Source organism: Ammospiza caudacuta, chromosome 19 (genome assembly GCF_027887145.1).
Source record: "Ammospiza caudacuta isolate bAmmCau1 chromosome 19, bAmmCau1.pri, whole genome shotgun sequence".
NCBI classification, from domain to species: Eukaryota; Metazoa; Chordata; class Aves; order Passeriformes; family Passerellidae; genus Ammospiza; species Ammospiza caudacuta.
In genome coordinates this window covers 6,670,510-6,683,078 of record NC_080611.1, presented here as the reverse complement: position 1 = coordinate 6,683,078, position 12,569 = coordinate 6,670,510, and the positions used below count along the sequence as shown (strand labels likewise).

At 50.9% G+C, this 12,569-nt stretch overlaps 2 protein-coding genes across 2 annotated transcripts; one reads left to right on the top strand and one right to left on the bottom strand.

The window, feature by feature from the left end:
- Window positions 1–207: 207 nt before the first annotated feature.
- On the bottom strand, window positions 208–2,724 carry ADPRM (ADP-ribose/CDP-alcohol diphosphatase, manganese dependent). Its single transcript, XM_058817395.1, has 3 exons — window positions 2,166–2,724; window positions 1,588–1,704; window positions 208–1,184 (listed from the first exon to the last, which is right to left on the bottom strand). Exons 1-3 carry the CDS (start codon window positions 2,716–2,718, stop codon window positions 898–900), a joined length of 957 nt encoding a protein of 318 aa, XP_058673378.1. The 5' UTR covers window positions 2,719–2,724; the 3' UTR covers window positions 208–897.
- A 39-nt stretch (window positions 2,725–2,763) lies between these two features.
- LOC131566154 (protein SCO1 homolog, mitochondrial) lies at window positions 2,764–7,196 on the top strand. Its single transcript, XM_058817364.1, has 6 exons — window positions 2,764–2,925; window positions 3,027–3,117; window positions 4,028–4,225; window positions 4,437–4,529; window positions 4,643–4,758; window positions 5,961–7,196. Exons 1-6 carry the CDS (start codon window positions 2,764–2,766, stop codon window positions 6,087–6,089), a joined length of 789 nt encoding a protein of 262 aa, XP_058673347.1. The 3' UTR covers window positions 6,090–7,196.
- Window positions 7,197–12,569: the final 5,373 nt, after the last annotated feature.

Sequence of the window (12,569 nt, the reverse complement as noted above, 5' to 3'; positions counted from 1 at the left end):
AGCGGATGTGGGCACTGTCCCAACTCTGCAGCTCACCTCATTTTTCTTGGAAAGCAGGACCCACACAGTAGCCCTGCAGCAGCAAGCACGTCCCACTGTTCATCCTGGAGAAAGAAGCACAGGTGGATAAAATGGACTCAGGATCTGGCTGGGACAGAGCCAGGACAGCTCCAGGTGTAACACACAACACTTTTATTTAGATGGGTGTCAGAGCTCACTCTCAGCACTGCTGCAGGTGATCCCAGCTGTGCACACACAGCACAGCCTGAGCCATCTGCAGCATTCCATGGTGCAGCACAGATGGTCTCAGCTTTCTCTGAGGATTACTTTAGTCTTTTAAAGCAAACTTGGAAGACTGAATTAGGCTACAGGCTGGATATATTCTGCCAGACATGAGACCTCACTGTAATGTTCACAGAAAATAAATAAATAGAGATGTGGATGGGCAGGTACAACTCTGCATGCTTTAATGCTCACTGAGAGAACAGCACTAGGGCTTTTTTTTGAGCAATATTTGTTATATGGTTTGCATCTTTTCACAGTAGCAATCCAGTCTTAGAGAACAGCATTAGGAGCTTTTTTTGAGCAATATTTGTTATATGGTTTGCATCTTTTCACAGTAGCAATCCAGTCTGGATTGGGTGTTGGAATTCAACATTCTGCATTCCAGTATATTAATTTAAATTACTGTCCTTCTCTATTCTCCAAAAAGAAGTCAGGTGCTCTCTTACAGAAACAGTTTCTAAAATTCTGTATCCAAGAGAAGAACGCCTGAGCTAAAGCAATAAGGATCAGCCAAGCACAGCTTTCTAAAAGCAAACAGCTGAATCTCCTACATTTTTGTCCATTTTTCATCCAAGTCCTTCCTGCAGAAGAACAGTGTCTTTGCCTGGTGTTTCAGAAGTGCATAACTCTGTCAGGAATTCTGCCCCTTCCCTTCAGCACCATTTTATCTTCATAGACATGAACAGTTGCAAAGGCGTTGCTGTCGGGGGGGGTCTCGATGAGCCCCTCCAGGGTGAGGTGATGAACTCCGTGCAGGTCCTGGCAGTAGGCGCCGTCGTGCAGGTGCCCTGCGAGCACACAGACCACACACCTGTGTGTGTGTATCACTGACAGGGCGGCCTCGTAATTCCAGGCCAGGCAAACCCCATTGGAAGCACAGGGATGGATGGGCACGTGAGCTGCAGTCCAGAGGGGAAGAAATAAAGAGAGTTAAACTGTAATAAATCTGCCTCATTGATGGGAAGTTCAGCCATCTCATTGAGCGTGGCATTCATATTTTATGAAAAATCCCTTCACCCAGGATTTTCTCCTGGGAAGCTTAGAAGCCTCAGAGAAAAATTACAACAACAATTATCTAATTTGCTTCTCCTCTGTTTTGCTCCTTTGAAATGTGTTTGGAGATTGTTTACCCACAGGTGGTTGTTTCGTTAGTTTCATGTGAATTGTTTTGACTTATTGGCCAATCAGGGCCAAGCTGTGTCAAAACTCTGGAAGGAGTCACGAGTTTTCATTATTATCCTGAATATATATTATCCTATAACCATTCTGATTGTCTATTTATCCCCCTCCATATCTACCTACCCATAACTATAACTTTTTCTTGGTTTTCATCAGAGAACTTGAGGACTTCATCAAACCAGTTCAGCTGGGCTTGGCTAAATCCTCCATTAAATGCTACAAAATTAGGTTCTTTGAGCCCTGCAATGAAGAAGAAGGTTAGGCACAAATGCATACACCTCCCCTGGTTCCTCTATTTGCCTTATGCAAATGTGCTGATGGTTGGTTTACTCTCAGAACCTTTGGGGATTTTTGCACTTCCTGGATCAGAACTCCATCACCTTTGCAAAAAGAAGATTATTCGTTAGTGGTTTTGGGAGTTTGGGTCACAGTACCCAAACAGGGTTTCCACTGTTGGGTTTCCCCCTGGCATGGGGCAGGGTGGGCACAACTCGGTGCCCTGCACCAGCCGCCTCCCCGGTACTGCAGGGCACAGAGCACAGCACCAGGCTACAGGGGAGCATCTCCTGGGCCCGCACTGACGGCAGGGAGTGGGCAGCAAAGAGGCACATCCTTGTGAGCCCCGGGCATCCCGCTGTCAGCACCGGCAGCTCCGGACAGCGAAGCTTCGGCCGCCCGCGCCCCTGCCAAGCCGGAGGTACCTTCGGGGTTGTTGAGATCATCGTTGGTGTTCTTCTCCCGCAGCACCCGCAGGGACTCCTGGTAGCGGGGGCTGCCGGGGTCACTGCCCAGGGTGCTGATGTCGTAGCTGTCGAGCACGACGAGGCGGAGCCGCGGGGCCAGGCTGCAGTGATACGCGTGGCACTCCCTGTCCGCGGGCCCGTCCGAGCCCCCCGCGGGCCGGCTGTACAGCCCGGTGTGCACCAGCCGCGCCCGGCTGAAGTTGTAGAGCTCGTGGTTGCCCCACGCGTGGTGCACGGGCACCGAGAGCTGCCCCAGCACCTCCAGCACCTGCTTCAAGGCGCTCTCGGCCTCGCCGCGCCGGGCGTTCTGCCCGTCGATGCTGTCGCCCAGCTGCAGCACGAAGTTTATCGGCGGGCTCTCGGCGGCCCACTCCCACACCGCCTCCCGCAGCAAGCGCAGGCTGTGCCGGTAGTAGCGCCGCCGGCAGCCGCCGAAGTCGTACCCGTCCTCCGCGTCGGCGAACTGGATGTCAGCGATGACCCCGAAGGCGAGGCGCGGCGCAGCCTGCATGGCGGCTTCGGGCGGGCCGGAAGGGGTGGCGCGGCCGGCGGGAACATGGCGGGGTCGGCGCGGCTGTGGCGGCTGCCGGCGGGCGCGGGGCTGTGGCCGCTGCCGGGCCCGGCCGTGCGGGGCTGGACGGTGCTGTCCGCACCCCGCAGCCGCCCGCTGTCAGAGCTGCCGCCGGGCCGCGGGCCGCGGGCGGGCGCGCAGAAGCGGGTGAGTGAGTGAGGGAAGGACGGACGGAGGGAGCGCGGGCCGTGTCGGGCCGTGCCGTGCCGGGCCGTGCCCCGATCAGTCACCAACCTTGTCCCCCGCAGCTCGTGTCGTGGCGGTCGCTGGCGGCCACCGTGGTGCTGGGCGGGGGGCTGCTGGCCGGCATGAAGCTGATGAAGCGGCAGAAGGAGGAGAGTGAGTGCGGGGTGCGGGAGGAATGCCGGGGTGTTGGATTGCTCTATTTCCCTTTTGTCCATGTATGATCCTGTGGGCTGGGGTCCATAGCTAGCCGGATTGGACACGATCAGCCCGTCCAGACACGGATTCTTACACCAGGGATGGCGCGTTTCGTGTTCACATGAAGGGTTTGTTGGTTTTGCATTCACATGTATTTTACCTGCCTGGGCATCGTCACTGTACCGCTTTCCACACGGCCGCTCCGTGCCTGGGTTTACGGAAGTGCCGCAGGAAAATTTAAAAAATTAAAAGCGATTAAAGGTTCAGCGTTTTAAAGTTCCTAGGATGGAATAGTCGTGTTTGGCCTGCCTATGTTTATGGAAGTGCTGCAGAAAAAATTCAGAAATTAAAAGCGATTCAAGGTTCGGCATTTTAAAGCTCCTAGGTTGGAATAGTTGTGTTTGGCCGCACGCTGTGCCAGCCTGTGCAGCGCAGACACGGAGCTGGGTGTTGTGGGCTGGCCCATGAGCTTTGCCCTCTCCTGCAGCAACTGCCCACACATTTCCTTTTTATGCATTTACAGTTGAAAACAGAGATATTGCAGCTTTTAGGGTATTGTTCAGTTTTCAATGGATGCTGGTTTTGCAGTTTCACAGCAGGCCAGGTAACTTGTCTTTATTTTTTCCCTTTTTAAACAAAAATGCATTTGGGTAACAATGAAAGATAATATATTGTTTCAAAGGAATTTAGTGATACATTTCATTTTGTCCAAAAGGAACACTTTCTGGAAGGCATGTGCATGTTGGGTGTCTGCATGACAGGCGTTGGTGGATCTTGACATGACCCTGAGCAGTGTCTGACTCACCTTGCCTGGGAATCATTGTGCCTTGTGGCATGGCTGTGTTTGATTCCCACTTGTGTTTTGTAGAACTGGAAAAGGAACGGAACCGAGGCATTGGGAAGCCACTGCTGGGAGGGCCCTTCTCCCTCGTCAGCCACGAGGGACAGCCCAGGACCAGCAAGGACTACATTGGCCAGTGGGTGCTGATCTACTTTGGCTTCACTCACTGCCCTGACATCTGCCCTGATGAGCTGGAGAAAATGATTGCAGTGGTAGATGAAATTGGTAAGGGAGTTCAGGGTCTGGAAGCACAGACACAGAGCCCTGCATCTCATGGCACTTGCTTCCTTCACAAATTACATAAATAAAACTGCACAAAATGTTTTAGTTATTGTAGTGGGCTTGGATTGATGTTACATGGCTATGAGCTTGTTTGAAGGAAGATGAGAGATGATACCTGGTTTTCTAAAATAAATAATAACTGTTAACATCACAGATCGAATTCCATCTTTGCCTAATCTGACCCCACTCTTCATTACCATCGATCCTGAGAGGGACAACCAAGAAGCCATTGCCAGATATGTCAAAGGTATTCCTGCTTTGTTCCTCTGTGTGTCATAGCATGTAGTACAGAGCACTAAAAAGGAGCCTCTTGAAGGGATTCTTTTCACCAAAATGTGTACATGTCTTCTTTCTATCTAGAATTTTCTCCCAAGCTGGTGGGATTGACTGGTAGCAAGGCACAGATTGACCAAGTGGCTAAAGCATACCGTGTGTACTACAGCGAAGGGCCCAAGGATGAGGACAACGATTACATAGTGAGTAAAAGCAGCCTTTGCTTACTGAAAGACTGGATAAGAGCAGCATGAACATTTTAAAACCAGCTATTGGATCTTTACTGAAGTCCCATGTGCAGTGATATGTTCACCTGTCAGAACCACAATGCCCTCCTACAAGCTCAGCACCTTACCAAAGTGTGTTCTAAACAAGCCCAGAAATGCAGACAGTAGCACAGGGACTAACAAGCCTGGCAATGGTTGGATTTCTTTCTGATCTGTAACATTTGACTGCCTCTTTCCCTATGTGTGCCAAAGTTGCTGTGATTTCTCATTTCTAATGCAGCTGAACTCAGAGCACGGTTGTATTTCAGTCCTGAGCAGTCATGGCTTCCAGAGCCAGAACTCTGTGTCTTTGCTGAGAAAGATGTTGTCACGGTTAGGTGCCGACAGCACTCGTAGCGTCATTAAATAAATTTGCGGTGGAATTAATTTTGATATAAATCAAATTTTGATATAAATCCGGGATGTGCCTGGGTGAGGCTGCTTCAGTGCGCCGGCAGGGGGCGCGCCTGTCCCGCATGTCCCTGTATCCCTCTGCCTGTCCCGATCCCAAATCCCAATCCCGCATTTCCCTGTGTTCCACTGCCTGCCCCGATCCCAAATCCCAATCCCGCATTTCCCTGTGTTCCACTGCCGGTCCCGATCCCAAATCCCAATCCCGCATTTCCTTGTGTTCCACTGCCTGTCCCGATCCCAAATCCCAATCCCGCATTTCCCTGTGTTCCACTGCCTGTCCCGATCCCAAATCCCAATCCCGCATTTCCCTGTATTCCACTGTCAGTCCCGATCCCAAATCCCAATCCTGCATGTCCCTGCATCCCTCTGCCTGCCCCGATCCCAAATCCCAATCCCGCATTTCCCTGTATTCCACTGCCAGTCCCGATCCCAAATCCCAATCCCGCATTTCCCTGTATTCCTCTGCCAGTCCCGATCCCAAATCCCAATCCCGCATTTCCCTGTATCCCTCTGCCTGCCCCGATCCCAAATCCCAATCCCACATTTCCCTGTGTTCCACTGCCGGTCCCGATCCCAAATCCCAATCCTGCATTTCCCTGTAGCCCCACTCCTGATCCCACATTTCCCTGTATCCCACTGCCTGCCCTGATCCCAATCCCTGATTTCCCCTCTGAGCTGGTGTTCTGTTCTGTTGTGCTCTCTGACCACGCTGTGCTCTCCTGCAGGTGGATCACACAATAATCATGTACCTCCTCGGCCCTGATGGTGACTTTGTGGACTACTATGGCCAGAATAAGAAGAGTACTGAGATTTCATCTTCTATTGCTGCACACATGAGAAAATACAGATCCTAAAGCAGGTGGTCCTCAAAGATTGCTGTGAATGTCACCTGTGGGTTTGGCTGTGATTGGACACTGGAGTTAAAGCAGAAGCACACAAGTGTAACATCCCATCAAGCAGGTCTCCTTCCAAATAAGAAAGGTTATCCTTGTTTCTGCAAATTCCCATTACCAAAAATCTCTACGGAGCCTTCCCCATGGATACAATTTCCAAAAAGATCTTGGGTACAGAATAAATTTTGAGACTTCTCTGAAATAATGCTGGGAGCAAATGATGGAAAGCACTTTTTACTTGAAAAGAATGTGTGTGTTGCTGGGAAAATACTGCTGGTAAAAAAAAAAAAAAATTGCTGGTCTGGCAAGGACAGCAGCCACTGCAGGAGCATTGCTTGATGCAAAGCCATTGCTGAATGGGGCCATGGCATTCTCAGAGGAGCTCTGCCCTCTGGTTTCTCTGCACTGTTTTGCCTTCTAGGAGAGGCAGCTGCCCTTTTAGAAGCAGGGGAGCCTTAAGAGTGCTTCTTTATCCAGGTTAAGAAGGTGAAGAGCACTGAAAGCACCAGCTGCTGCCACATGGGACCAGCCCTGTAGCAAGCCTGTTCTTTTCATCTGAATGCAGAAATGAAATGTATTTTTCTGGTGGTTTTTCCAGGTGAACACTGTTCACTTATAAGGAAAAGAGAATTGGGATGCAAATAGCTTTTTCTTCTGGTGCAGATGATGGTGTGTGTAGTTGCTCTGCTTGTGCTAGGGGAAGTGGGGAGGGTGAAGGGGGGCTGTGTCCATGCACAGGGCTTGCAATCAGATACATTTTATGCAGTGCAGCATTTGAAAATAAAGATTGATTTGTATAAGAAATATATATTTTTGTTTCCTTAGGTTTGACTAAAATGTCATAAGAACTTTGTATCCTGGTCAAACTTCATTTTCTTGCTCTGCTTTCCTCTGTTTTAGAAAGCAGTATTTATTTCTAGTCATGCACATCAGGAGCTGAATGTGCTTTTTTAAGCTGAACCTCAGAGAAGGGCCCACAGGAGACAAACCAGAGCAGTTCTTGGTGTGAGTTCCAGAGGCTCTTGGACTGAGCACAGATGTTCCTGCAGGTAGCACTGGTGTTCTCCTGAGTGTGGGGTTGGAAGAGAACGTTCCCATCCAAGGGAAGGTGCAAAGCCTATAGAAAAATTCTGTCATTGCAAAATTGTGAAAACCATTAAATTTCACCTGTTTCAGAGCAGTGACATCTCTCATGCATTTTTACATTTATTGCATACTTGCTCTCTTCCATAGGTTTTACCTTCAGGTCTGTATTTATTTGATTCCTTGTGATTTATTTTTGTTTGTGGAGTCCTCAGGGCCCATCTCTGCCCCATCTCTTACCAACCTGTGGCTGTGCCCTGCACAACAGCCTTTGTGTGCCCTTCTCAAGGTCTCTGCTGTCACATCAGGCTTGTATTTTAAATATTGCAGCAGTTTTTTAGGGCCAAATACCTTTTCTGCACAGAGGACAGTCTGGACAACCATGATTGTATGAAGCAATGGTAAGTAAAAATAAAACAAATCAGTTAGAAGCACCTGCTCAGAAGAAAGAATTGGTGTTACAGCAGAGCCAAGTTAAAGCAGAATTTGGACAAGGCAAACCTCTGTCCTGAGGCTTTGCAAAATCAGCACATGACCTGGGAAGAGTCACCTGTTACACTGATTTCTCTAAAGCTCATTTGCAGCTGACCACGGAGACAAATACAGGATTCCTGGCTTCTCCCAAATGTTTTGGCAGCTCTGTTGTGTCCTTTACCTTGTTTTTCTGTGCCCTGAAAGGCAGAACCAGCTGACCCAGGAAGATTATGGCAGACTGGGGGGAGTGTGGCCAAGGCCCAGGAAGATTTCAGATGGAGTGACACGTCCCTTGCCTCATGGCAGTGGGAGCAACTGATGTCCTGCTTTTCTCAGCCTCCCAATTTGACCTTGCCCATCACTTTTCCCTTGGCTTTTCCATGGGGAAACTTTCTTTGGAAGTGAGGAGTTTTATTTTTATTGTTGTGGTTGGTTGTGAGGTTTTGTTTTTCTGTGACATTTGTTTTTTTCTTTATTTGGAGTTTTGTTTGTTTATTAACAACAAAAAAGTGTTGTTTACACAACTGTTAGGATTTCCCTGCCCTGTTCAGTGGCAGCAGGGAGCACACATGTGTTTTCTGTGTGTTTAGGAGGCCCAAGGGTTGTGCTAAGTGCTCACTGGGAGGAGGCAGAGTTGGTCAGGGAGGGGAAGGGAATGTGCTGGGGGTTCTTGGAGATGCTCTGTCAGTGGATATTCAGTATTTTTCCGGTCCAGTATTAGAAATTAGGCAAACTGCACTCATGGTACCCAAATTCCCTGTATCCCCAGGTGCAGTGCCCAGCCCACAGGGAGGGAGCTCAGCTCTGGCAGGGAAGGTTTGTGACAGGGCTCCTCTCCTGGGGCTGAGCAGGGCCAGGTGGGTGTCTGGAAGCTGCCTCAGGTGACAGGTTTCATTTGGGAAGCTGCACCAGTGCAGGTTTCATTTGGGAAGCAGATTTGTCAGGGCCTGGGGCTGTGCATGGTGAACCTGTGTTCCCCAAGGCCAGCAGGGACTCCTGGGTACCCCAGGGACAGGAGGAGGGCAGGGCACAGTCCTGGCAGAGGCGAAACCAGAGCTCTGCTCTGTGTGCTCACACAGACCTGGCCTGGCAATACCAGTGGAAAACAGCATCTCCTCTGAGGGGCTGCTGCCATCCCAGCCTGGGGACCAGTGACAAGATGTCTGAGGAATGAGGATTGGCTCCATTTGTCTTCCCAAGGAAGGCAGCACATTCCTCATGTGCTGCCAGCATAGCCCATGGAGGAGCTCAGCTGATGAGTGACACTTAAGCCACACGAGTGAAGTTTGGCTGCTTTAGGAGTGTTCTCAGCACCAGCACAGGCAGAATCAGGACCTGAAGAGGTGCAGAGACTGTGACCTTGAACAACTGCAAAAGCTGTGCGTTGCATTTTCAGTCCAGATCATGGAAAGACACAGATAAGAAGGGCTCTCACTGAAAATGTGTTGCATTTTCAGTCCAGATGATGGAAAGACTCAGATAAGAAGGACTCTCAGGAGTTCTGCAGTCCAACCTCCTGCTGCAGCCACCCAGAGCCTCTTCATCCTTGTTCACAGCCTGAGGAAGAAAGCAAGCCTTCCTCATCTCCACCTTGGGTCAAGGTCATTTGTGGATGGAGTTGCTGTTGCTCTTTCTCCCCTTCTGCAGTGCTTTTGAAGATATCTACATTTTCTGAGCCTTTTCTCACTTGGTCAGACTTGCCTGGTCCCAGGACCGACCTGGCATTCCTAAAATGTGCTTCCACCAGCCCCCAGCCAGGATCTGGGACAAATGAAGGCTCTCACATGGTTTTCCGTGAACTGCAGGATGGAGCTGGAGGCTGAGAATTGAGTTGGGCTCTTCACCACCTCTGTAAATCACTGTGTGTTTTCAGCCAGGTGGAACAAGCACAGAGAGTGGAGTCAGAGCTGGGAACGGCCTGCCCTGATGTGCTGAGGTTACTGATTGCAGCCAAGGCTTTCCAGCCCTGCTGCTGAAGCAGTGCTCTCACCTGGAGCCTCCAGCAGTGTGTGCTGGGGCTGCTCAGGAGCTCCCCAGCCTCGGGGCAGGGAGTCTGTGCTCAGTGAAGCAGATGTGCTGGTCTGTGCTACATGTGGTGTCCATTTTTAGTCCTTACTTTAGACATGACTGACGAGTCCCTCTTTTACTGGACTGCTTTTAGGCTTGGTGGCCTAAAAGCAAAGGCAAAAAGCTGACTAATTGCCTCCTAGAAGAGAATTTTAAAGTTTGTTTTTGTTCAATTGGAAACTGATGTTTTTAAAGGAAGATATACTGGCAGTGGAGTGTCTAGCCCCTGACTCCTAGCAGCTCTACATCAGTTGTGCATGTGGCTGTGAAGATCTGTGCTTGGGAGACCTGGGCAGGAATGATTGCACCTGTCTCTGTGCTAGAGCCAAATCATTCCATGTTTTAAGCTGTGCATTACTGGTTTAATAAAGCAGGTTCCTTCAGCGTGCCAGGGAACTTACTCAGCTGCAGCTTACAAAACCTTCTTGTTCTCCCAAAGTTCTTAGTGCAAAAATAGATAGACACCAACCAGTAAATCCACCTTTAATTTGCAGGGGTATATTGAGCTATGAGTGTGCCCTTTTCTGAATGAAGGGCAGCAGTAAAAGCTCCCTGGCAGGCCCAGGATGGGATGAGAGACCCTTGCAAGGCAATGTGGCTTGTGGTGACAGCACCCTTGTGACCTTCACCTCAGGCCAGCTCTGTGTGTGCAGTGATGTGGGCAGCACAGAGCAGCAGATGTACCTGCAGCTGCTGTGGGTCATTGCTCAGTGCCACTTGTTTTCCTGCACTCTCTTCCCTCCTGGACACCTGAACCAGCCAGAGAAAACCAGGAGAGGCTCTCACTGCCTGAGGGTTCTCTTTGCTCTGCTTGCACAGCTGGCTGTGGGGACTTAGCCAGCAGTGTGGCCAAGAAGGGCAACAAGAGCTGTGTCTGCAGCAGCCATGGTGTGGCCAGCAGGACCAGGAGAGTGACCACCCCCTGTGCTGGCACTGCTGAGGCACCTGAGTGCTCTGTCCAGCTCTGGGTCCCTCATAACAATGAAGACATGGAGGGGCTGGAGTGTGTCCAGAGAAGGGGATGGAGCTGGGGAAGGGTCTGGAGCTCCAGGAGGGGCTGAGGGAGCTGGGAAAGGGCTCAGCCTGGAGAACAGGAGGCTCAGGGGAGACCTTGTGGCTCTGCACAACTCCTGCCAGGAGGGGACAGCCGGGGGGCTTGGGCTCTGCTCCCAGGGAACAGGGACAGGAGGAGAGGGAACGGCCTCAGGCTGGGCACCAGGAGGAAATTCTTCTCTGAAAGGGTGGTCAAACACTAGAAGAAGCTGCCCAGGGAGGTTTGGAGTCCCCATCCCTGGAGGTGTCCAAGGAAGAGCTGGATGTGGCACTCAGTGCTCTGGGCTGGGTGACAAGGTGGGCACTGGTCAGAAGTGGACTTGATCTTGGAGGTCTTTTCCAACCCCAATGATTGTGTGAGTGAGGTCCAGTCTGTCCAGTCCTCTTGCCCTGAGCATGCCTGGGAGCAGGAAATGTCCTTTCTGCATTACAGTGGCAATCTGGTATCAGGACAAAGCCCAGCCTGCTCACTGGCCTGGTGTGCCTCAGCTTTGTGCTCGCAGCACATCCCCTGTGCTGAGTTCAAAGGGCCGATCACAAGGGATGTGTGCTAAAATAAGCTTTTCCTCATCCCCCGGGCTTAGGGGGATTCTAGGAATTCATGGTTCATGAGATATGTGGCTGTGGTGTCCATTTTTAGTGACCTTAAATGAAATTAAGGGCAACATGAAACATGTTTTTCAGAACTCCAGGGACAGTGACTGTGCTGCAAGCCCACAGGCTCGGCTCCCCTCAGGCCAACACAAACAGGGTCAGCCCCTGTCCCAAAGGGGTGACATCCCCTGTGCTGCGGCAGCAGCTGCAGGTGCCCCAGGGTGCTCCAGCTCGGAGTGGGGCTGTGGGAGGTGGCAGGAGCTGTTTGGGGAGGGTGGAGGGGGCTTCTGGCTTCACACAAGGCTTGTGGGCTTTGTTCTGCTGAGGGAAGGCTGGTCCTGCAGCCTTGGGGGATGTCCATGCAGGGCAGGGAGCAAACAGGGCTTGCTAAACAGTGACAGATGATCTGAACAGCCAGAATGGCTCGGGATGGAGGAGACCCTTCCTCTCCTGCACCAGGAGCTCACTGCAGCTGTGTGTGAAGGCTCCCTCTGTTCTGCCAAGTGCTGCCCTGCTAGCCATTGCTGGCTGCTCTGTACCAACAAAACAGTGTGTTTGGAACTGGGAGACCTCCATCTAAAGCCCACTTTCTCAGTATCCTTCTGTGGGAATTGCCATCACACATGTCTGAGAACCTCCTTAGCATGGTGTGACGGGGCTTCTGGAGCTCCTCTTGGCAGCAAGGGTAGTGAATGCTGTGGGCAGCCAAAGCTGTATTCAAAGCTAAACTTGTGCAGTGTATTCATGATTTGACATTCATGAACCATCCATCTCTGGCCAGATTTGGGTGTTGTTCTTTCTGATTAGTCTCTAATTTGCCATGTTTGTCACATTGTATTTCAGTCATGGCCTTCATCTTGTTCTCTCTGACCCATGCAGTGGTGTAAGCCACAAGAATTGCCATAACTGATCCTACATGAATCCTCATCCTCTTTTTTCCTTCCCATGGCCTTGCTCTCCACCCCACAGAGAGCTGGTTTGTGTTCCTTCACCTCTGTGCAGCTCTGCCCAGGCACTCTGTGAGCAGCAGCAGTGGAGCAGGTCCCTTCTGGGCTATCACTTGTTTGACATGCTGGTGAGAGTGAAGTGCTGGCTGTGGTTGTAGCTGGCAGGAGAGCACGTTCCCAGTAAAGGAAACTTCCACCAAAGAAAAGCCTACAAAATCCCAGA

Bases quoted from the DNA above. Each gene is read 5' to 3' on its own strand.
- ADPRM (XM_058817395.1), bottom strand. From the start codon at position 2,718: ATGCAGGCTGCGCCGCGCCTCGCCTTCGGGGTCATCGCTGACATCCAG. The intron at 1,705-2,165 runs GTACCTCCGGCT...TCTTCATTGCAG, and splicing joins TGATCTCAACAACCCCGAAG to GGCTCAAAGAACCTAATTTT. The intron at 1,185-1,587 runs GTAGGTAGATAT...TCTGGACTGCAG, and splicing joins AGAAAAAGTTATAGTTATGG to CTCACGTGCCCATCCATCCC.
- LOC131566154 (XM_058817364.1), top strand. From the start codon at position 2,764: ATGGCGGGGTCGGCGCGGCTGTGGCGGCTGCCGGCGGGCGCGGGGCTG. The intron at 3,118-4,027 runs GTGAGTGCGGGG...TGTGTTTTGTAG, and splicing joins GAAGCGGCAGAAGGAGGAGA to AACTGGAAAAGGAACGGAAC. The intron at 4,530-4,642 runs GTATTCCTGCTT...CTTTCTATCTAG, and splicing joins CATTGCCAGATATGTCAAAG to AATTTTCTCCCAAGCTGGTG.